General features: G+C 40.7%; 1 protein-coding gene across 3 annotated transcripts in view; it reads left to right on the forward strand.

The window, feature by feature from the left end:
- Nucleotides 1-8335: 8335 nt before the first annotated feature.
- The window catches only part of GALNT12 (polypeptide N-acetylgalactosaminyltransferase 12), a 44535-nt gene continuing 30689 nt past the window's right edge, over nt 8336-22181 (forward strand). For 2 of the 3 annotated variants that reach the window (XR_014882381.1, XM_085220591.1), the window contains exons 1-3: nt 8336-8911; nt 20720-20889; nt 21567-21756. Coding sequence is in view for 2 of the 3 variants with exons in the window: in XM_085220591.1 (XP_085076717.1) it covers nt 8529-8911; nt 20720-20889; nt 21567-21756 (743 nt within the window). In the remaining variant the exon portion in view is untranslated. The remainder of the gene's footprint in view (nt 8912-20719; nt 20890-21566; nt 21757-22181) is intronic. The other variant, XM_085220590.1, reaches the window with a different exon arrangement.

Below are 22181 nucleotides of genomic sequence, written 5' to 3' on the forward strand. Positions count from 1 at the left end.
TGTATTTGTGCTGCGGTTACTTCCACGCAAAGAATTAACTTCGTGGTACCCGTGTTCTTCCCCCTAGCCATCACAGCAAGCCCTCATTACAGAACTGTCTTTCACCCGAAAAAACAGACCCTTTCTTCTGCTCTGTAGCATGGCTTCCACAACCCAGCTGCTCTCTGCCAGCCCAACTCTAGTTACATTGTACCTGCACCTTCCTGCTTAGCTTTTCTCTCTCTTCCTGTCTCTCTCCCCCCTTCCTGCAATAAAGGGTTTGGTTATCACCTAACAAATACATCTTTCAACCCTGATAGTGCCCATCAGCTGGTCTTTCCATTTAAAGACTTTGAGTGTAAAGCTGAACTCTTCTGGTGTTAAGTCGCTTTCCTTTCTCTAAGCCTCCAAGTTAACCTGAAACTTTTTTCAGGTTATGCTGAACTACAACAGCTAAAATGAGAAAAAAATGAAGCGCTGGTGAAATAACTTAAACTACAATTGACTTGTCACTTAAGAATACAGTATTGTGCCCCTACAGTTTCCTCTAGAGAATCATGGAATATCCTGAGATAGAAGGAACCGTAAGGATCACTGAGTCCAACTCCGGGCCCCTCAAAGGACAATCCAAAATTCAAACCCTGTGTCTGGGAGCACTATCCAGATACTCCATGAACTCTGGCACTCAGGGCCGTGCCCACAGCCCTGTGCAGCCCGTTCCATGCCCACCACCCTCTGGTGCAGACCCTTTCCCTAACCCCCAGCTGCCCCTCCCCTCACACAGCTCCATGCCGTTCCCTCGGGCCCTGTCGCTGTCACACAGAGCAGAGCTCAGCGCTGCCCCTCTGCTCCCTGTGAGGAGCTGCAGCCGCCATCAGGCCTCCCCTCAGCTCCTCTGCTCTGCGCTGAGCCAACACAGGGACCTCAGCCGATCGTCACACATCTTTCCCTCTAGACTCTTCACCATCTTCATGGCTCTCATTTGAACACTCTCCAATAGTTCTATGTCTTTTTTATACTGTGGCATACAAAACTGCACACAGTACTCAAGGTGAGACCGCTCCAGTGCAGTGTAGTGTGGGACATCCCTTGACCTGCTAGCAATGCTGTGCTTAATGCACCCCTACAGCCTCCAGCAGGTTGTTCTATTTTAAAATCTGTGACTTCAACAGCAGAACATGGCACTAATTATTATGGTGGAGGGTTTGGTAGACTAGGAGACATTGCAGGGAGTGTAGTGAAACACTAGATGTCACTAAAAGGACATGCTGGTTTCAATTAGATGCACCCATACTTTCCATGTTACATAGTCTTCTTCCTCTGATCCACTGGGAAATGCAGATCATGAGGCTGTCGTGGCAAAAAGTCCAACAAGTTGTACTTTAAGAAATACTCCAGGAAATGAGTACCAACTGCTTATGGACACTGGGAGTGTGCTGTTCACAGCAAAGAAAAAATGAACCTCAGTGAATTTGTCCTCACAGAAAAGACAAATTCCTAGATATGGTAAATATTCGGTGATGATTCCTGCATTATAGATACCATGTGTTAAATAATGTAAAATATGTAAACATTTAACATATGCATTTATGCTAAAAAAAAAAAATTGTTAAGCTTCAAGATGCTGACACTGGCCATCATCAAACTTTTGGTCTAGCCAGTACAACCATCCTTACAGTGCAACAGTGTGAGGAGCTCACCATAGTGAATAAAACTGGACATTGCAATAAATTTCATTGAAGATTTCATAGTTTGAAAATTGGAATGGCAAGAGTGATTCATGCAATACATTATTCAGGATTCAAGAAAACTGGGTCATGCTTATCAAAGTGCATGCCTGAATACAGTCAAATTAGTGATGGGATCACTCCAGTTTATCTTTGAGATAAGTTATGGAACATGTTGATCATACAAATTTGTGTTATGTAGCTGATGATTACGCTACCAAATTATCCTAATGATTTGAAACTCCAGACAAACATATAATGAATACAATTAGAAACCACCTAGCAGCAAAAAAGATGCGACTCTTCTTTTAAGAAACTCATAAGGAATAGGAAATACTTACAAAATGAAAGAGAAAATTATTTATGCTAAATTTGATTGTTGTTAAATTATGATCATTGCTATCTTCAGTCAGCATGCAAGGCATTTCTACAGATACAATTGCTCAGTGATTTCTATTATTGATGGAGAATCAGATAATAATCAGACCTCTTCTGAAATGAATTAAAAGACATAGAACACTCTTATAGCGATGTACTACCAGCTCCTCCTGGAAATACGACTTGATTTCTTCAGCAAAGAAAGAACAACTTAAGTATTTCAAACTGTGAAAAACACATTGTTTTTGACATGGAATTCCTTCATGATACCAATGTACTAATTTGGATAAGTTAATGTTGGATTGCACCAAAGTTAAAATTATTTGAAATGACCTGAGCAAATTTCTACCTCATATCATTCAGGATCACATGATATCAAAGACTGTAAAAGTACCATTAAAAAAAAAAAAAATCTGAAAAAAGAACAAATGCAAGTAGTCAGGAAATCTATTGCAAAGAAATCCAGAAAACTGGAGATAGCTAACTCAGTCATTATGAGAATCTAGGGATGATGGCATCTGAAATCCCCATTATTTCATGGCACTATTTCATGACAATTCAAAGAATAAAGGCTTATTTTCTACTGAAAGACCTTACTCGTGAATCAGAAGAAAATCATGACTGAGAAAAAGAGAACTGAAATCTTTAGCCTATGTTCTCTGTGAAGTCTCTTATCTGAAAAAAATAGATTCATATATTAGAAGTATTATCAGAGAAAAGAAGATACTTCTCCAGTATCAACCTTCTCATAAAAGTTAATTTTGCTTTCTTCAGACACAGAAGCAGAAATAACCTTGGTAAGCATGGGATGACTATGGTTAACTCCACCATTCAATATCACCTTGAGTTCTTGGGCCAGTTCTTTAATCACAGCATGTATGATGTCAGCTTTGAAAGCAATGCCTCCCATTTTGTTACGTGGATTCATGATATCAGAAGCAGATGTTGACAGTATGGCAGTAGAGGTTGAACCTACCCACCAATATCCCATTACATTCTGTTGCTGTGCAACAGATGGCAACAGAGGGGCAGTCTGACAGAACGGCATCTGACATGGAAGTGTCAATGAAGCAAAAGTTTGTCACTGAATTCCTCCACGCAGAAAAAATGGCATCCATCAGCACTCATTGATGCTTGCTGAATGTTGATTAGACCAAACAATGGATGTGACCACAGTGAAGTAGTGCAGCACCTCCCAGAGGTGCAGATTTTTATGAGCGCAGCATGCAGGCTTTTGTTCACCACTGGCAAAAATGCATAGCTAAGGGTGATGACTATGTTTGTTTATTAATTCATTTACTTTAGTGGAGAGTTTGCTCTATTAAATAGTATTAATGTGCTCTTTGCATCTGTTATAATTTCCATGGAAATAAATAGGAGGCGTTACTTTCAGAACAACCTACGTATACCAGGTCTCCACTTTGTCTACTACAACAGCTGCTATAACTTTTTGATGAAATTACTTCACCTATGTTTCTGAATATGAAACAGTGTTGATTAAATTTTCAACAATTATTTGGATTCCGGTATTTCAATTCACTGCATCGATACCAAAATGTATGAGATAGCAGATTTAAAAAGCAATAGACTTTGAACAGTCTCCTTCAGTAACAGGTCCTGTTACACCATATTGTGTGCACAGAACTGCAGTTTTGTTCCAATAGTTCCTGATACTCAAGCTTGCTAGCCATGACTTCATATAAAGGATCTCGTCTACTGTCTGCAGTTCATGCTTTCTATTTACCTGAAAAGAACATTTATATATGTACCAACAATACATACCCACAGGAAGTAATCCACTGACCAATGTCTTTGGCATGCACATCCTTACTATCTTTAAGCTACCTTGGCTTGCATATAGTTATTCGAGTAAGGTATTTTGTATATGTGTTCATGTACATGTAGACATACATATGCATATACTGTATTCTGCAAACCAGTACAGGTGAGGTATTGTACCAGCAGAACTCCACAAATCAGCCTGTTTTTATTGACATGTCAATATCAGAATTACGCAGCATTCACTCCTCAGTCTGGTACAAGATGCCTGAAATAGCTCACGGTTTCTATCTCACTCACTAAGTCTGTGTTTTTAACCAATTTTATTTTTAGACCTCCATACCCTGTTCTTCCTTTTAAATTTCTGATGTGCTATGCATCCTTGCAATGCAGCTGGATTCTCTCCTAGCACAAAGGCTGCCCTATAAAACTAGGGTCCCCACAGGACCAAGAAGAGCTGAGTACCCATCTCTCACATAGACCTATGGCAGGGAAATGAGCACCCGGCTCCTTTCATGTTTCACTTGCGTTATGGAACTGTGCCAAATGATGACACTTTCACACAAATATATTGATTAGAAAAAATATCCTTGGCCCTGGTAAAAAAAAAAAAAAAAAAAAAAAAAGTGCTATGATTAATAATATTTAAAAAGGGACAGGCATACACCTGTGCTGGTAAAGGAGAGAATAACAGTCAAGGTGGGAACCAGGAGAGCTTGCAGGGTAATATTGTTCTACGCCCAGTTAAAATGACTGTGAATAATGACCCATCATCAGCCCACAGCTACCTTCAATGTATGGTTGATTATTTGGCTAAATCTTTTCCCTGAACATATTTTCTATCCACCTGCAATGTATTTGTACATTGTGTTCCTCTGATATATATTTTTTTTCATTTTATCTGAGAACACCCAAGCATTGGTTGTTACTGAAACAAGAAGCGTTATTCTGAAAGACATTCTTTGGAACTTTATTTTCCCCACAAAGAATGAATTTAGGAAGCTATTTGAGCACAGAGTTTGTTCAAAGTTCCTTGTTTGTTCCTACTTTTCTACACTCCATTTCCAGTCTTTAATTTTGCTTTATTTTGAATAAAAGTACAGATCTAATAAAAACAACAACAAAAAATACATTTTAAAATAAAACTTTGGATGAGGTAAATTTTAAAGCCTTTGCAAAACTTAATACTCCTATATATTTTTTTTTATGATACATGTTATTATTGTTATAAGGGAAGAATAACTTTTAGTAACAGTAAACATGTAAAATAATTCAACTTATAGATTTTTCTCTAACAAGCTCAAGTAATTTAGGTAAACTAATTATCTCAGTCTATTTCAGTGAGCAACAGATATTCTCCTATTTTCATCAATTATGCTCACTATAATGCAAATTCCAATGGACAGTTACATATTACATCTTATTGTTTTTTAGTTTTTTCTTTTACTGCTTTTTGAAAGGCTTAATTAATACTTTGTTTCCTTTCTTTACAAAAACAAACAAACAACAAAACAACAAAACAAACCAAAACACTTTTACTTTTTAAAAATAAACCCTTCGAATGTATTAACTATTCCACCAATCTTCTGTTTTAATTTTGATAATGAAAGGCATGTTAGATCTTCCTAGAAAAGTAACTGTAGACTTCATATTAATTATACGGTTGCACTACTTCTGTCTAACTAAAACTCTCAAAACAATTTGTAACTCAATAAATATTCTTACTAATCTGAAACAAAATCTCAAAATCATTTTTTTTTAATTTCATTATTAAACCTGGAAAATACTTTTCAGAATTTCTGAAAAGTTATTTTTCTATTAAAATGTTGACACAAGCTTTATGGATAGTACAACAGTCATTTACCTTATTAATGCTCTATTTTTTTTTCTGGGGCTTTTTTTTCACACTTAGAGCAGAAGTTTTCCCTGTGTCTTTATTCCTTAGGTATTTCAGCTCAGAAATTTCAGTCTTCCCACCTTGATTAAACTGTACAAACTCTAACAAAGGCTTGAAACAGGTGTCCTTGATTACACATATTTTACATCTTGTCCAAACTTTTTTGTGGATGCAAATGATTTATCTTGAATTATTTTTGCACAAACACCATTACTGTACATTCTCTTCCTGAATTTCCTCAGATTTATGTACTTAGACAATACTTCCTGGGAAACTAGCATACTAGCCTTATATTCATTCCTCATAGCAACAATAACCACAGAAAGTCAGCTATATGTCCTAATTGCATTATTACCACTGAGAGCTGACCTGGTGTTTTACCTACTATAACCTTTCCTACCTCTGTGAAAGCACCTTCCTTGCCCTGTTGGCCGCCCGTCTTGATGCTACCCAGGATACAGTTGGCCTTTTGTGCAGCAAGAGCACACTGTCAGCTTATGTCAAGCTTCTTATCTACCAGCACCCTCATCAAGTCCTTTTCCACAGGGCTGCTCTCAAATTCTTCTCCCACACATATGTGACATCGCCATTATCCAAGTGCAACACCTTGCACTTGGCCTTTTTGAACCTCATTAGATTCATGTTGGTCCACTTTTCAAGCTTCCCTAGGTCCTCCTGGATGGCATCTCTTCCTTCTATTGTATCAGCTGTACCACCCAGCTTACTGTCATCAGCAAACCTGCTGGGGGAAAATTGATCCCACTGTCTATGTCACTGATAACGATGTTGAAGAACACTGATCCCAAAATTGACCCCTGTGGGACACAACTTGTCGTTGGCTTCTACCTGAACATAGAACCACTGACAACAGTCCTCTGGTTGTGAATATCCAACTAATTCCTTATCCACTAGTCTACCCTTCAAATCCATATCTTCCCAATTTACATATGTGGGCTGCACCTTTAGGGTTTACATCTCCACCACTTAGAAACTAAGGAATCCCTGCTGTAACCTCAATACCAAGGCTGCCTTTGCTCAGAAAGGCTGGCAGGCAACAAGAACACACAATTGCTGGGCATGCCATCACTGGTGCTACCCAACTGTCTTGCTAGATATGCCTTCCTGTTTAAACAACATATGTTTTGGTGTCCAGCATTTTGGTAGTTAATAGCTGGATGGAAAGCATTTTTACATGCATAACCCTTAAGTTATTCCAACGCGTACGTATGTTTTGAAACAAGATTTTATGTATATCTGACTAGATTTACTGTATTGCTGAATAAAATATATATATATATATCTATACACATACACATTCATCTGCAAATCTACCTAAACTCCTTGGTTACTGGTAGTTTGCCAGCATCGGGATGACTCACTGTTATTCAGCATCCTCCTGCCCTGAGCAAGGCCTCCAACAGTACTTGACAAACTCAATGTTTGTTGCCACATGTAATATTTATTAACTCCTAAAATTTAAAACAGCTCATAACGGCATGCTGTCACCCTGCCTAGTGGCAGCCAGGTTTTCTCCTCCCTTAGCACCACACAGAAATCTGCAGTTCTGTTGATCACACCTCAGGGCTGGCTAGATCCTGTTCCCCTGGGTATGACCAGTCCTGGCATGGCTGATCTCCATAGGCCTCCACAAGCTGAGGACAGCCAGTCTTTGTAGTATTTCAAAATCTCTGTTTCAGTTTCCTGCTACTCTTGAGAGAGGAAATTCATCACTTACGTTATGCTTTTGTGTTTTTTCAACAGCAAAACCACTCGTTCTTATATAACCTCGTGGCCCCAGGATCCGAAGCTTAGAGAAGGAGGGCTGAATGCCATTAAGGGGTGAAGTGAGCACAGACTTTGTTAAGTATAAAATACACTGCAAAGTTGAGACTAAATGCTAAGTTGCTTCTTTAGAATCAGAATCAATTAAGGTCAGATCTCTAAGATCATTTAGTCTAACCATTGACCCACTCCCACCATGTCCACTGACCGGGTCCCTCAGTGCTACATACACACGTTCCATGAACTCTTCGGGGACAGTGACTCCACCACCGCCCCAGGCAACCTGTGTCAGTGCTTCATCACTACTTGTTCTTCTCAAGACTGAACAATCCCAGTTTTCAGCTGTTCCCCATACAACCTGTGCTCCAGGTCCCTCACTGCTTTGCTGCCCTCCTCTGGACACGCTCCAGGATCTCAGTGTCTTCGTCGTAGTGAGGGACCTAAAACTGAACACAGTACTGAGGTGCAGCCTCACCAGAGTCGAGTACAGAGGGACGATCACCTCCCTGCTCCTGCTGACTGCACTATTCCTGACACAATCCAGGATACCACCGGCCTTCTTGGCCACCTGGGCACACTGCTGACTCACCTTAGCTGACAGCTAACACCTCCAAATCCTTTTCTTGAAGGACTTGTGTCAAGTCACGAAACTGCCTGCCCGTTATGAGGATAATACATTTGGATTTCACTTGCCCTACGAAGCACAGCCCAAGGCGAGGCCTTGCCACTGGATCCGCTCCGCCCGCCACGTTTCCCTACCCCGCGGGGCGGCCGGCGGCGGGGCGGGGAGGAGAGGAGGGAGGAGCCGCGGGCGGCGGAGCCGGGCGGGTTTCCTGGCGAGGCGGGGAATTGGCGCCGGCTGAGTTGCGTGGCTTGTGCAGGTTCGCGAAAACTTGGCCGAGTTCGCCCGAAGCGAAGGCGTGCCTGCGCCCGCGTCCGGCAGAGCGCCCCGCCGGCCCCGCCCGCAACCCCGCAACCCGCTCGGCATGGCCGGCCTCGTCGGCCGCGGGATGTGCTGGGGCAAACGGGGACGGGGCTCCCGCGGCGGGAGCGCGCTACTGGTGCTGGGGCTGCTGGCCGCCCTCGGCTTCCTCGCCTGGCGGCACGGCCCGTCGCCTCGCCGCGCCGCCCGCGGAGCCCCGCCGCCACCCCCGCCGCCCGCCGACGCCGAGCAGCTGCGGAAGCCGGTGTACGCGAAGCCCGACGCGGAGCCAGGGGCGCTGGGCGAGCTGGGCCGGGCGGTGCGGCTGGAGCTGAGCCCAGCGGAGAAGCGCCGTCAGGAGGAGAGCATCCGACGGCACCAGATTAACATCTACCTGAGCGACCGCATCTCGCTGCACCGCCGCCTGCCCGAGCGCTGGAACCCGCTGTGAGTACCGCCGGGATCCGAGAGGCGGCTGTAGGGCGGGGCGAGGAGCCGAGCCCAGCCTGTCCTGCACGGCACGGCTCCGTGCGGCGGCTGCCCCGGGCCAGCAGGTGTCCGGTGGCGGCGATCAGCGGGGCACAGCCTTCAGTTCCCCTCGAAAACTCAAGAGCTGTTGGTACAGTATCGTAGTATCGTTTTTCTCCGCGGACCGCTTTAAAAGCACCGCGTATCTCATAGACTGGAAGTTGTCAGCGCTTGTGCCACTGATCTCTTCCTTAAGGCAGACGAGGGCACGGCGCTGGCCATGGCGCAGTCTAAGAGAGGCTGATCTCTGCAGGGTGGTGTCAGCCTTTTCCCGTGGCACCGCGCAGATCCCGGTCGTCCCCCGGTTAGGTCACTGCATGCAGTGTACTTTTCCAGCCACTCCCAACTCTACAAATATTGTACTTCCCAGAATTCAGCTTTGCGCTGCACTCAAGTACTTCACACAATGTGAATTGGGCTGTTCTGTCACAAAGAAAGTTCAGGTACATGTTTACTGGGACTGTGCTGCTGTTTCATGATACCTAAGTGCCCTCTTAAATGCTGAAAGTCCATCTAACTTCACACTTCCTTTGTTCTTGGATAATTTGTTGTTGGGACAGTTTACCAGAGATAATGGCACCAGCAACTTTAATATAAGGATTAGATACCTTGGACAGATGGTTTGAGTTGGCAAACCACAGTTTGGTGTAGTCGTGAAGGTGGTGCTGAAAGTTTGTCTGTATGGTTGCTTCTGGCCTATGCAAATACTGTGTTTGATTCAGAGGTTCATCTCGACGTGGCTCATCCTGTAAGCAAGTAGAAAGTTGCTGAGAAGGATAGCCTTAAACAAGAGAAAAGGGGACCAATTAGAGTATGTGCCTTCAGCCAACTCAAGTCCCTTCCACCTCAGCTAGTTGATTTCTTTGCAGTGGGCTCGTGGTCACAGGAAACTGGGGAGAAGACAGAGCCCTGTCTCTGCCATACATTTCTTTCTTGTTTGTGTCTTGAACAGCTGCTCACTCAATTCTACTTACAAGTGTTCAATCTAAAACATGTATCTTACAGTGACAAAAAATTGCAGTGTGAATGCAAGGCCTCTTTACTGTAACTGCAAGCCTGACAGCAGGCTTGTTTACCTTAGCTAGCTCATACTGTGTTCATACTGTCGCTTCTGAAGCAGTCTATAGACGGGACTATAGCATCTACAGAGGCTTACGTTGTGTTTCTACAGGAAGAGTTTAAGTTGTTTCAAAAAATCACTGCAATTTCTCCTAGACCTTCTGCTGGAGGAAGTGGAAGATTGCAGTTGTTGAGCTGTTGAGATAGATAGAGGGGGCAGATTCTTGAAATAATATAAGAAGGATCTTGGATCTTGCTGTGGTGGTGTGCTGTTTTTGATTTTAGTACTTGCATGTTGAAATGATAAAATATCTAAGCCAAAGGATTGCAAAGTGTTAATGACGTAATCTTGGAGATAATTGTTTTCTGAAGATAGGGCTGTGTTGTACTGTTTTAGTATCTATATACTGGTGCACTGAAGTTGTTCGTGTATTTCCACACAGTTAAATCTAAATTTGGCAGAAATATCACAGAACATCTATCTAACTTCCACAGCAAATATAAAAAAATTTCCCCAAAGACAATTTTGCAATAAAGTTGTTACTACTTCCCTTAAGAGGGAAGAACGTTAAAGAGATCCAGGTCCAAAAAACGCCCCCAAAACATTAAAAAAGGTATCCACAAGCCTGTACTGCCAAAAAATTCTTTGCATTCCATTAGAGGCTGTATGGATTGAAATGTCAAGTCTAAGGAATATCTGGTTTACTTTGTTTTATTTTGGTAATGCTTGACCAACCAGATAAGAATTTAATGATCTTTATGAACACTGGGATGGTGAGAGAGGCTGTGATGATAGGAAATGTGTAGTAATGCTTCAGCTTTCCCAAGGTGGTGTGAAGACTACATTTCTAGATGTGATCAGTGAAACTGTTTGGGTACCTAATGTCCAGAAAGTGACAAATATGCAACTTTTTTTTTTTTTTTTAAGTGGCATTTCAGAGGAGAGGCAGAGAACTGTGTGCTAATAAGGCTTGGGTCTCTCCTAAGTTTGTTATTTAGAAACTGATAAGGAATAGAATTAGTAGTAGCTTGGTGTGATCTATTGAGATAGAGTCAATCTGGCTTTTACCAAGCATGGCATGTCTCAAACCTGCTGGAGTTCATTAGGGGAAAAAAAAAAAAAAGTGTGCTGTTGTCTTCTTGTGATGAGTTCCTTAAACAGCTGTGGAGTAAGGTGAAAATTCCTTGCATTTATAAATAACTGGATAAAGATGGAAAGCATTCGTTTTCTTTTTTTTGTAGTGAAGAAGGGTTGCTGGTCAAGTTTCACAGAAACCTTGTTGGACCCAATGCTGTTCAGCTTATGGCATGATTTCTGTAATGAAAGGACTGATGTCATTTTCCAGGCACTTTGGCCTGAAAGACAAAGAGGCTGCTGAGCGGTGCCTGTTGCTGAGCCATGGCACTATTAGCTTGATGCATGAGGAGGATGAAGCACCTTGAGCCACCACCTTGCTCCATGAATCCATGTGCTGTGAAGTATAAGGAAGTCCATCTCTGGAAAGTTCAAATCAAGCATTCATCAGATATTAACAGATACTGTATTGTGGCCTTTTTGGTCTGTACCAGCACATTTTTATGTGTGTGAGGCAAGTCTTGAAATTTAGACCCGAGGAAAATCGGGGGATGGAAAGAAATGGGAGTAAAGATAGATAACAACCCTTGGATGCTCCTCTGCTTGTTTTAATGTTAATGTCCTTCTACATTCATCAGTGACCCATTTTGAAGGTACTGCCACAGAGAATTTTGACTTGTAAGACTGAAAATATCTAAACTAGTAAGTCTTTAGCCTGTTCTGCAACATTATGGATACAAGGTGTTGCTTTATCAGAAATAGGTGGCACAAATATTTTCCACTGTTGTATGTAGTACATCTTGGACTTGCTATCAGACCGGAAGTGTGGCAATAGTTACTGATAAAAGATGGAAGGAAGCTGTAGAGGTGTTTGTCCAGCAGTCATAAGCAGGAAGAGGAATATGGCCTGAGTTTAGCCCTCAAAATAATGTCATATTTGATTATGAATTCCATCAGATTGTATGTACTTTATTATAAAGTTTCTTCAGCGTGAGATGTTTTTCATACTAATATATCCTTGCCAATGTAAATGTTCACGTCTTTATTCCTTATTCTCACAGACTGCCATAATACATTATTCTGAGAACTGATTCTTTTTCTCTCGAATTACAGACCTGGAAAATGTGATAGCTTCCGTCATTTCCTTTAGACAGTTACTGCTTCCTTTAACTGTCTTGGCTTGTAATCAGCATCTGATAATACTGTTTCATCATGCAGAAGCTTTTTAGTTCTGTTGACAGCTAGAACTATAAGTATATGCATGTACAAATATGCATGCATATATATAAAAATCAACCTATGAAAAAGTACTCTTTTGGTTAAAGTATTGTGAATAAGGATGTACAGTTTGCCAGGGAATTATGAAATGGTGCAATTTGTAAAAGGCTAGTAGCAAAATATGTCATAGGACTATGGAGTAACAGGTTGGATTTAACTCTTCAGTGGTTCTTCACATTCAGTGTCATAGTGTGTTCCTGCAAGTCTTCTTTGTTGGGTCCAATTTGGACCATGAAGATGATCAGAGGGCTGGAGTACCTCCCCTGTGAGAACAGGCTGAGGGAGTTGGGACTCTTCAGCCTGGAGAGGAGAAGGCTCCGAGGGGACCCTAAAGCGGCCTTCCAGTGTCTGAAGGGGCCTACAGGAAAGCTGAGGAGGGACTTTTTATGAGAATAGGTAGCGATAGAAAAAGAAGAATTGGCTTTTAACTTTTTAACTGGAAGAGGGTAGATTTAGACTAGATATTAGGAAGAAATTCTTTGCTGTGCGGGTGGTGAGACACTGGGACATGTTGCCCAGAGAGGTTGGATGCATTGAAGGCCAGGCTGCATGGGGCTTTGAGCAACCTGGTCTAGAGGGAGGTGTCCCTGCCTATAGCATGGCGGTTGGAACTAGGTGATCTTAAAGGTCCCTTCCAACCCAAACCATTCTATGATTCCATGATTCTATGGGCAACAGTGTTGTGCTAAGATTTTTCCAACTTTGAAAACTGCTTTTTCTGCCTATTCTTGAATTCGAATGTGAGTCTCACACAATCTATCTTGGTACTGTGCTTTTTTTTGTTTACTGTGCTGTAAACACCCAATTCCATTGACTACCCATCTTGCTAGCAAATTCCCAGGGCAATCCTTGAGACCGGCTTTTCTCCCTCTTCTGCTCTGGGTAGATGTGACACCGAGGGACGTGGTTTAGTGGGTGTTGTGGTGATGAGTTGATGGTTGGGCTAGGTGATCATGGAGGTCTTTTCCAACCTTAGCATTTGGGTGCGATCGGCAGGCTGCTATTTCCAGGAGCCTCGCTCACCTGCTGCAATAGCAGTCTGGGCTTTCCTCTTCAGCACACTGGAAAGGAAAGCTTCCCACAAGCTTCCCACAGTATCTTTAGATGACAAATAAAAAACAGCAATCACATTTTACAGCACTGAAAGTGGACTCCATGGCATGCTTATCTGCAGAAGCTTGAGCTTGCAGGCTTGCTCCTTCCTTGTGAGTGCAGTATTTGCATGCAGGCTTCATTTGCTATAGATATGTTCATGCTTTACAGCTGAGTGGAGTCCAAACAGACAATACTTCTACGTACAGGCAAATGTTTTGCATAAAACACTTGCAGCTGTATATGCTTTTACTATCTTCATAATGTTATGGTCATTATTTTGGTGATTGTTTTTTTTTTTCTTTTTTTTTTTTCCCCCAAGCTTTTTTTGGAGGGGATAATTGGTAACAACTACAGAAATTATAATGCTATTTAACTACGTTGGTCATAATACCTTCTAGTTATTACTTTATCATTAGTTTGCAGGATTCTTCACGTTTGTAAGTAGATTTGGACCCACACAGCAGTGTGTGACTGGGATTACTCATTCCTTCCTCCTGCGGTTATATGGAGGAGTAATACATCTGCAGCATTACTGTTTTGTTTGTTTGTTTTAAATCAGCAGTCTTGTGTTTTGTAGCAATACAGAACACAGGGATGCTTCCATGACTGCTTTGGTATTTTTGTATGCACGTACTTTCATATTTTAGTATACTCTGCTTTGGTATTTTTGTATATTTTACTATTTTTGAGATATTGTTTCCTATTTTCCCTAAAAATGTGCAAGTTTTCTTTATAGAATCATAGAATGGTCTGGGTTGTAAGGACCCTTTATCATTTTGCTTTTAATTAACAGTCATCCTCCCGCATTTTCCAGTAGAAATCAGTGTTATTTCTTGATTGTTTTCCTTTGCAGCTTCTTACAGAGTTCTTCAGCTTCCTCTGACCTCTAGATGACTGCTTGGTTTGAGTTGGTTTTGTTTTAATGTGACACAGTTTCCAGATCAGTGATAGTTAAGCACAAGTGATGACGTTTTCTTCTCTAATTTTTTTCAAACTGTGATTTCACTACACACTGTGTCTCAGAAGTCCAGGTGCATCTGCACCCTGCTGCTTGTGATGGTTACAATAACTTTCAGCTAATGTACTACCTTGCAAAATGCTTTTCTTGTCTTGAATCAAGTTATACACCTAAAAGTAATTTTTTTTTTTCAATGTATGTGTGTGAAATCACAGTTTTCACCTAAAAGTAAATTTTTGAATGTGTGTGGAATTGTACAGCTTGGTACAAATGTTACGTGTGTCTCACAGATTTGGAAGAAGATTGCAAGCATGGGTAACCATTTGAAAAAGAGTAACATAGTTTCAAATCAGCAAAATAAAAATACTTAAGAACAACAATAACAAACACATTTTTTTCCTCACTTAATCATGTGGAAATGCCTTCTTACCGACATCCAGAATCTGGGCCAGAACTTCTACAGGTTTCTTAGAAGACTGTAGAGAATGTAAGTGTACAGGTGAGCCTATGGATGTTTTTGAATTTGTGGATTTTAGGACCTGATTGCATTACAGCCTCATAGACTGTGTTGTGATCTGGGGGGGTAAAGGGGTCTTTGCATCATAGTTTGTTCCAGACTGGAGCAGGTGATGAGTGATCTGACCTCTATCCCTAGTTTGTCCTGTTGACTCATTTCGGCCTTGCCCTGTTAATTTGTCTGTCCTGGCTGTTACCAGCAGCTTGCAGCTCTCTCTTTGCTAAGCAGGGCAAGACACACCTTCCATAAGGTGTGAGGAGGTGTGCAGAACCAAGTGCAGTCTTTGCATTCCTTGTCTGGATGAGGCCTTGAGGCTTCTTAATTTTTAAGCAGAACTGACGCTTCCTTCAAGGTGCTTTCATCTGAGAAAATATATTAGGCTGAAAAATTGGGTGATGTTTGGAGGAGATAAGAGTAACCTGATTTATATCCTTTAATTGCATTGAAAACCTTGCGCTTACACATCTAGGATTTTGATTTAATAGAGCTGTGTGGCTTTTGGCTTACAGATTTTATCCATAGGTTGCACTCACCTAAGGAGGAACAAGGAAGGGCCACTCAAGCACAGATTCATCCTGGAGGAGATCACAGCCTGAGTAGCAGTGCAGGTTGGCTCAGAAAGCAGGGCTGCACTCTGTGTTGTGCTGAGGAGCTTGAGGTGCTCATGGTTGGAGGGGAGGGAGAGGGAGAGCAGGGCCCCAGCGCAGCTTAGTCCTCTGCCTTTGGGAGGCATTTTGTCTTGGCAGGCTCTCACATTGGTACTTCTGCAGTTTATGGAGTGGAAGTGAAGAAGATGAAAGCGGATTTGGATGCCCCCAGCTGTTGCCATAGGTGTGGATCAGCTGTATTTTCTCAGAGCCAACAAAGTGCTGCTTTTGAGCACACTTCTCACTAAATGGGCACCCTTTAATTCCACACCTTAACCACGTTCAAATTAGGAACTTTTTGAGAGAAGAAGAATCTTGAGCTTCCCTATGGTTTGGGGCATTCATATTAAAAATAAAAAAATAAAAAAATAAAAAGAAAATGTCAGCGGTCTAAATGTATTGGTGCAGAGAGCTGAGAATAATTGCAACATCTAGATTTTCAGCAGACTACCTTTTTTTCCGTTAAAAAATGTTCAAGTCTGTCTATTCTAAAAGAGAAGTATATATTTACAAAATCTTAAATAGCTTGTGAGCAGACTGTATTCCTAACAAATTTCTGAAAACTTTCACTTACTTTTTTTTTTTTCTTAAAATATGAGTAGCTGGGCATGTAGAACATAAAATTTGGAAATGTCTTGCACCGAAGCGTGTCAGCAACCCTACTTAAGTCATGGCAGCGTGCCTGCTGTACACACGTTCACACTCTCTCTCCCTGCTTAGAGATACACATCTCTGAGAACAGCTCCTTACACTGAAATAAATTGAGTAATTACATTAATTGACATAAATGTTCTCCAGAATAGCCCATTGAATTTTGTTTAGGCATTTCCTGCCTGATGTCTCTTTAGTTTCTAATAAATAACCTATTGCAATGCTTACTAACAGAAAATTTTGTAGCGTAGTAGATGCCAAGGTTAAATTATTAAACTCATCAGCCTCACAGTCTCAGACTGTAAATTGCAAATGCAGAAAGAGAAAACCCAAACCTCACAAGACGTTTGATTTATAGTGATGCATCTTTACTTGCGTTATTTTAGGTTTTATTTGGGGAAGTTATATGTTTGAATAGGTGCAGTAGGGAGAGATCCAGGAGGGATGGAAGACAGTGAATGTGGTTCTAAGTTTGTGCTCACTGAAAGAAAGATGTGTACCTGCATTATCCTCTCTTTCATCTCATCTAGGAATAAAAAGATTCATGACTGAATGCCATTAGAATTTACTTCTTTTTTTTTTTTTTCTCAGTGACTGATCCAGGTGTTGTAATTTTTTTTTCAAAATCAGCTTGAGTAAGAGACATCTGCTTTCCTGAAGCAATACCCTCTCATATACACACTTCTAAAATTTTATTGAGTTTTTAAATATATATGTATAAATATATATAGTGCTTATCTCTGTATGTATAAACAAAATCAAATCCCTGTAGTTGAATAAGGTAATGAGAGAGTAGTTGTGTAACGTATGGGACATATATTGTATTCATGACAGACCTATTGTGTTTATTTTCCATGCTTAGAAATGTCAAATTTACAAGCAGCTCATTTCTTTATGCCTACAGGGTGTTTCTATGAACTGTTTGGTAGTTGTGATAGCAATGTTCTGGGTGGTGTATCAGCCAGCAGTAGGAACTGGGTAGTTTCCTCTCAGTTAACTTTAGCCATGGAAAGTGAAGCATCTGCCCTACAGTTAAATCTCTATTGACAGAGGAGAGGTGTGGGCCTACAAGGGCCTGTTTGTCTATCCTGGATAAATATTCTAAGAAGGGTGAGAGGGATTGTCTTTGTGGACACACAGAGCTGGCTGAAGGACAGTACTGGGTCTTCAGGTAGCTGCCATAAGGCATGGTTAATCTGCTCCTGTCATGGCACCCGTCCTGGGCCAGGTCAGTGCTGGGCATTTGGGGGTAGCACTAACGCAGGCCTTAGTGAGGAACTGAAAGCAGTTTGCAGTATAGATAGTATAAATATACGTTCTCTAGCTGCAAAAACATATTTTTGAGCTACTGTCACCAGCTTATATCTTCCCTGTCATTTTAATGACATATTGTAACTGACTTGGGTTTGTTTTTCTCAATAACCCAAAGTAGGAGTGAAATGATTCACGTAGAAAATAAATGCTTGAATACTTGGGTGACACATGGGGAATAAAAATACATCTGGCAGCTTGCAAGGATGAATACAGAAGAAGCACTGTGAAGATGGTTCTGCTGTAAGTAGATGTTGGAAAAGGGAGAAGATGACCGGTTTTGATACTGAGTTTCCTGTCTTTAGTCTTTTCTTTTTTAAGCTTCTTTTTTTCTTGTTAGGTGTCAGTGTTTACTGTAGATATGTCTCCTGTTTAATTATTCTGCAACGACACCTATAAACGTTTTTATTTCTGAGAATTACAATATTTTTCTTACCTGGGTATGTTTCCAGGATTTAAATGCTTTAGGTTTGTGATCTTCGCAATGGCATTCTTTCCTAAGTCTGAGCAAAACTCTCTGAAATTTCCTTCAATACAGAAAGATAAGGAAAAGAGCACTTCATTTTAGCAACAGTGTTTGAGACTAGTAGCAGTTTAGTAGAAAGGTAGTCATGGGTATGTGTCTTGGAAATAACTTACAAGGTGGACGTGCAATTTTGCACAGTAGCTGAATGATAATTTTTTCTAATTTTTTTTTTTTTTTTTTTTTTGAAGTTGCAAAATGTTAGCTAGTGCGTATCTGGTGATTGTTTTTTCCCCACAAATGAATGTAATGCAGTAAGAAGCTGAATTCTGTACTGCTCTGCATGTTGGAGTATGCCAACAGGTGATGGAGGCATTCCTGTTAGGGGGATGGAGAGCAGGCACAGGCAGCCTGAGGAGCCAGCTCTCCTCCTCGCCATGCTGATAATAAGTCGCTCTTTTTTACAAAATGCTTTTCCTCTTAACCTCTTTCTTGACTTTAGCCTCTTTCTTGAGAAATATGGGCTCTGGTCTGCTCCATGAGAGGCTGACTTTTTTCCGCAGCCTCAGTAATACTTGATGGAGGAGGCAGCAATGCACAATGAATCAGGAGCAGTCTGGGGACTGCTTTGTTCTCTGCCAAATTATGTTTCCTGTCTCCAGCATGTGATTTTTAGGCAAATTCATTGAAGTCTTTAATCTATAATTAGGCTTATAAGCTTCTTTAGACCTTTTGGATTTCTTTTCTCTTTTCGCATAAGGGAATGCAACTTTAATATTCCATGAATCTTTTTGAGACATTTTCTGGAGAAAACTCCCCTGGAGGTTTTCTCCTATTTATTTCTTCTTTCCTTAATTTTTCTAAAATGGGTAGGTAATGATCCATCAAGAATTTGTTTCCATCAAGAAATGAACTGAAATTACCTAGTGCAAGTGATTGTGATATATAACAGGATTTTTTTTTTTTTCTGGCAGTAATGAGCATAATTGCTTTACAGTAGGCTAGAGAAAATATGTATTTCTAAAATTGGATTCATGTTGTTGGTTTTTCTTCATTGTTCTTAGAGGAAAAAAAATGTTACATTTGGCAAAATAAATGACTTCTGTCACCAGCCATGAGTGTGAGGCACCTCTGTGTGGAGCATGTCTTAGCATTGGTGCAGCCTGGGGGGATAAGTGCTTTTCTTCTTCAATGTGTATGTGTGTGTGTGTGTGTGTGTGTGTGTATGCATGCATATCTCATGTAAAATGAATGCTGTTATATAGCATTCCTGTCATGTTTGAGAAGCACACGTCTGTGTTCCTCCTCCACCCAATTATCATTTCTCCTCTTTGTTTCCTCATTTTCAGGTATTTATTACAAAATTATTCTACATCTTTTTTTTTTTTTCTCTTGAGAATTGTAATTTTAGATTTATTTACCCAGATATAGACACTTTCTCTTACAACACCTCAGATATTAATAAATACTACCTAATCTTTAAATAAATCTATGAGAATTCTCTTTTTATTATCTTGTTATTATCACAACAGCATTGCAGTCAGTAAATGTAGTCTTGCTGTGCTAAAGATTAGCAGTTTTCATATCAGTGCGTGTGTGTTTTGAGGAATTTTGCCTCTTGTAAATGGGACTCATGGATTTTGCTGTCACACTTGCTCCTGGTCAGTTCTGCTTTCTTCCTTCATTGTGTTTTGGACAACTTACTGATAACCTGTCTTGATTGGAGGGATACCCTACATGCTGTTGTACCTGTTGGTACCCAGTAATGTATAGGAATGTGTCCTTCTGCCCCTCTCATCTTCCAGGCAGTAAGCTGGAGGCATAGGAAGCCTCTCAGGTCTCTAAACTGCTGCTGTTGCAGGGTATAAAACTTTATATGGCACTTGAGGGAAAGGGGAACAACCATGCTAAAAACTCTGTCATTATTTTAAAATTCTTTCAGAATAGGGGGAATCCTTATACTCTTGGCTCATCCAAAAATCTCTTGGCATCCTTATGTTCATTTAGAGAAGCTCGTATATATATATACATATATATAGGAAATCCATTCTGGAACTTAATCCAAAGGTTTGCAAACGTGCTGGCTCTCCACAGAGTCAAAACTGTGCATTTTTAAGACTGTTTTTTTGTGATTTCACTATTATATCTTGACAGTTCTGCGGTCTTCCCAAGTTATGCTTTAGTGTACATATTTCATAGTTACATGACTGGTATTTGTTTGTTTTCTCTTTATATGTTTCTGTTTCTTCAGTTACGTTTTTACTGTCTGGCACCTGTTTTATTTTCCAAAACACAGGTTCTCAATAATTTATGCTGTTTTTACCATGCTTCGTGTTTTTATTTTTCCTTTTTTTTTTTTTTTTCCCCTTATTTTCTTCTTTCTATAGTCTGCAAGGGGTGTTTTAACCACAACTACTGTATACACCAGCCCAGAATGCCTCCTATTACTTTTCTGTTTAGATAATTTGGGGAGTTGCAGAATTCTAGTCTTAGTTGATTCTGGAAGACCAGTTTTCTAAAGGTATTTGCGTGACTACTCTGTGTACTCACAGTTTTGTTAAGTTCCTCTAAGTGTTCTTAATTTAAAGGTACGAAATATTCATTTGATAACAGTTTTCTAAAAACTGACAAGTGTTTTTGCACTTGTACTAAATGTTGTCCCCTTGATTACAGGTGCAAAGAGAAGAAATATGACTACTATAGCCTGCCCAAAACTTCAGTTGTGATAGCTTTCTATAATGAGGCTTGGTCAACACTTCTGCGAACTGTTCATAGCGTTCTTGAGACATCTCCAGATATACTTTTAGAAGAAGTTATCCTTGTAGATGATTACAGTGACAAAGGTACAAAGAATAATTTTAAATAATGCTGATTTTTGTTTTGTCCTTCTATTTTTTTTTTGTCATCTAGTCCACGGGCGAAATAGATCTCTTTTGGTAATGCACCATGAAATTCTGCAGCAGAGGTATCTAGCTGAAAAATGTTTTGTCTTTTGGAAGCCAATGAAAATTTCAAGTTCTGGACCACATTTTTTGAATGGGGCATGTTTGCTTTGTTGTAATGTGAATGCTTCCATATGTGCATAACTACAGCCTTGTTGGAGCATTCCACCTGTGCTCCTTTGAGCACTTTTCAATTGCTCCAAGGTTATACTGGTGTCAGTTATAGTAAGGAGCATCTGAGTTGTCTGTTTCTATGTGAATTATGGAACACGTAACAGTGCTGTCATTTTCTATCACAGGTGAATTGTGTTAAGAATAAAACCTTCATAATAATAAAACCTTGTGTTAAGGTAAAACCTTCACATTTGAGACAAAATTAATAACTTGGAAGTGAGAAACAGAGCAACTATGAAGCATTCAGTTTCTTAAAAGGAACCAATTTTTGTCCATTCTTATCCTTTCTTAGTGTAGACAGTAAAGCACCAACTATGTCATATAATGATCAAGAAAGAGCGCTCTTTAACATGCCATAAACCAATCACTACAGAACTGTATATATGTTTTTGTTGTCATTATAGACCATTTAAAGGAGCCTTTGGAAAACTATGTGGCTGGCTTACGCAAGGTGCGTCTTATTCGTGCGAACAAGAGGGAAGGACTGGTTCGAGCTCGACTGCTGGGGGCTTCTGTAGCCAAAGGGGACATTCTGACCTTCCTGGACTGCCACTGTGAATGCCATGAGGGCTGGCTGGAACCACTTCTGGAAAGGTATATCAAGACTTTGTGCTGTGGCAGTACGAAGAGTCATTTTAGCGTGTTTCTGGCTTTGCAGGGAAAAAATCACTCTTCACAGACTTTTGTCAGAGGTTATCACAGTCTGGTCCCTCAGGCAATTTTTCTCCTGAAAGAGAGCTAGAAAATAGAAGTCTGGAGCATGAAGAGTTTGTTTTTTTGTTTTCTGTGTGGACCAGGCTGCTTTTATTTTTTCTTCAGAGGAGTGAAAACTTTGTTTTCAAGGAGGAGAGTCCACCCCCTAGCTGTGAAACTGCCTTGAGAAATGGGGATATCAGCCTGAGTGGTGGATAAGAAGATCATCTCAAAAGATGATCTGAGTCATCTTTTTTTTTTTTTTCAGGACAAGGTGCACAGAAGCAGATTGAAGGAGAAGTCAATAAACTCCACCTTCCTTGTCT

The sequence above is a fragment of the Meleagris gallopavo genome, chromosome 3 (assembly GCF_905368555.1).
Source record: "Meleagris gallopavo chromosome 3, MGAL_WU_HG_1.1, whole genome shotgun sequence".
NCBI classification, from domain to species: domain Eukaryota; kingdom Metazoa; phylum Chordata; class Aves; order Galliformes; family Phasianidae; genus Meleagris; species Meleagris gallopavo.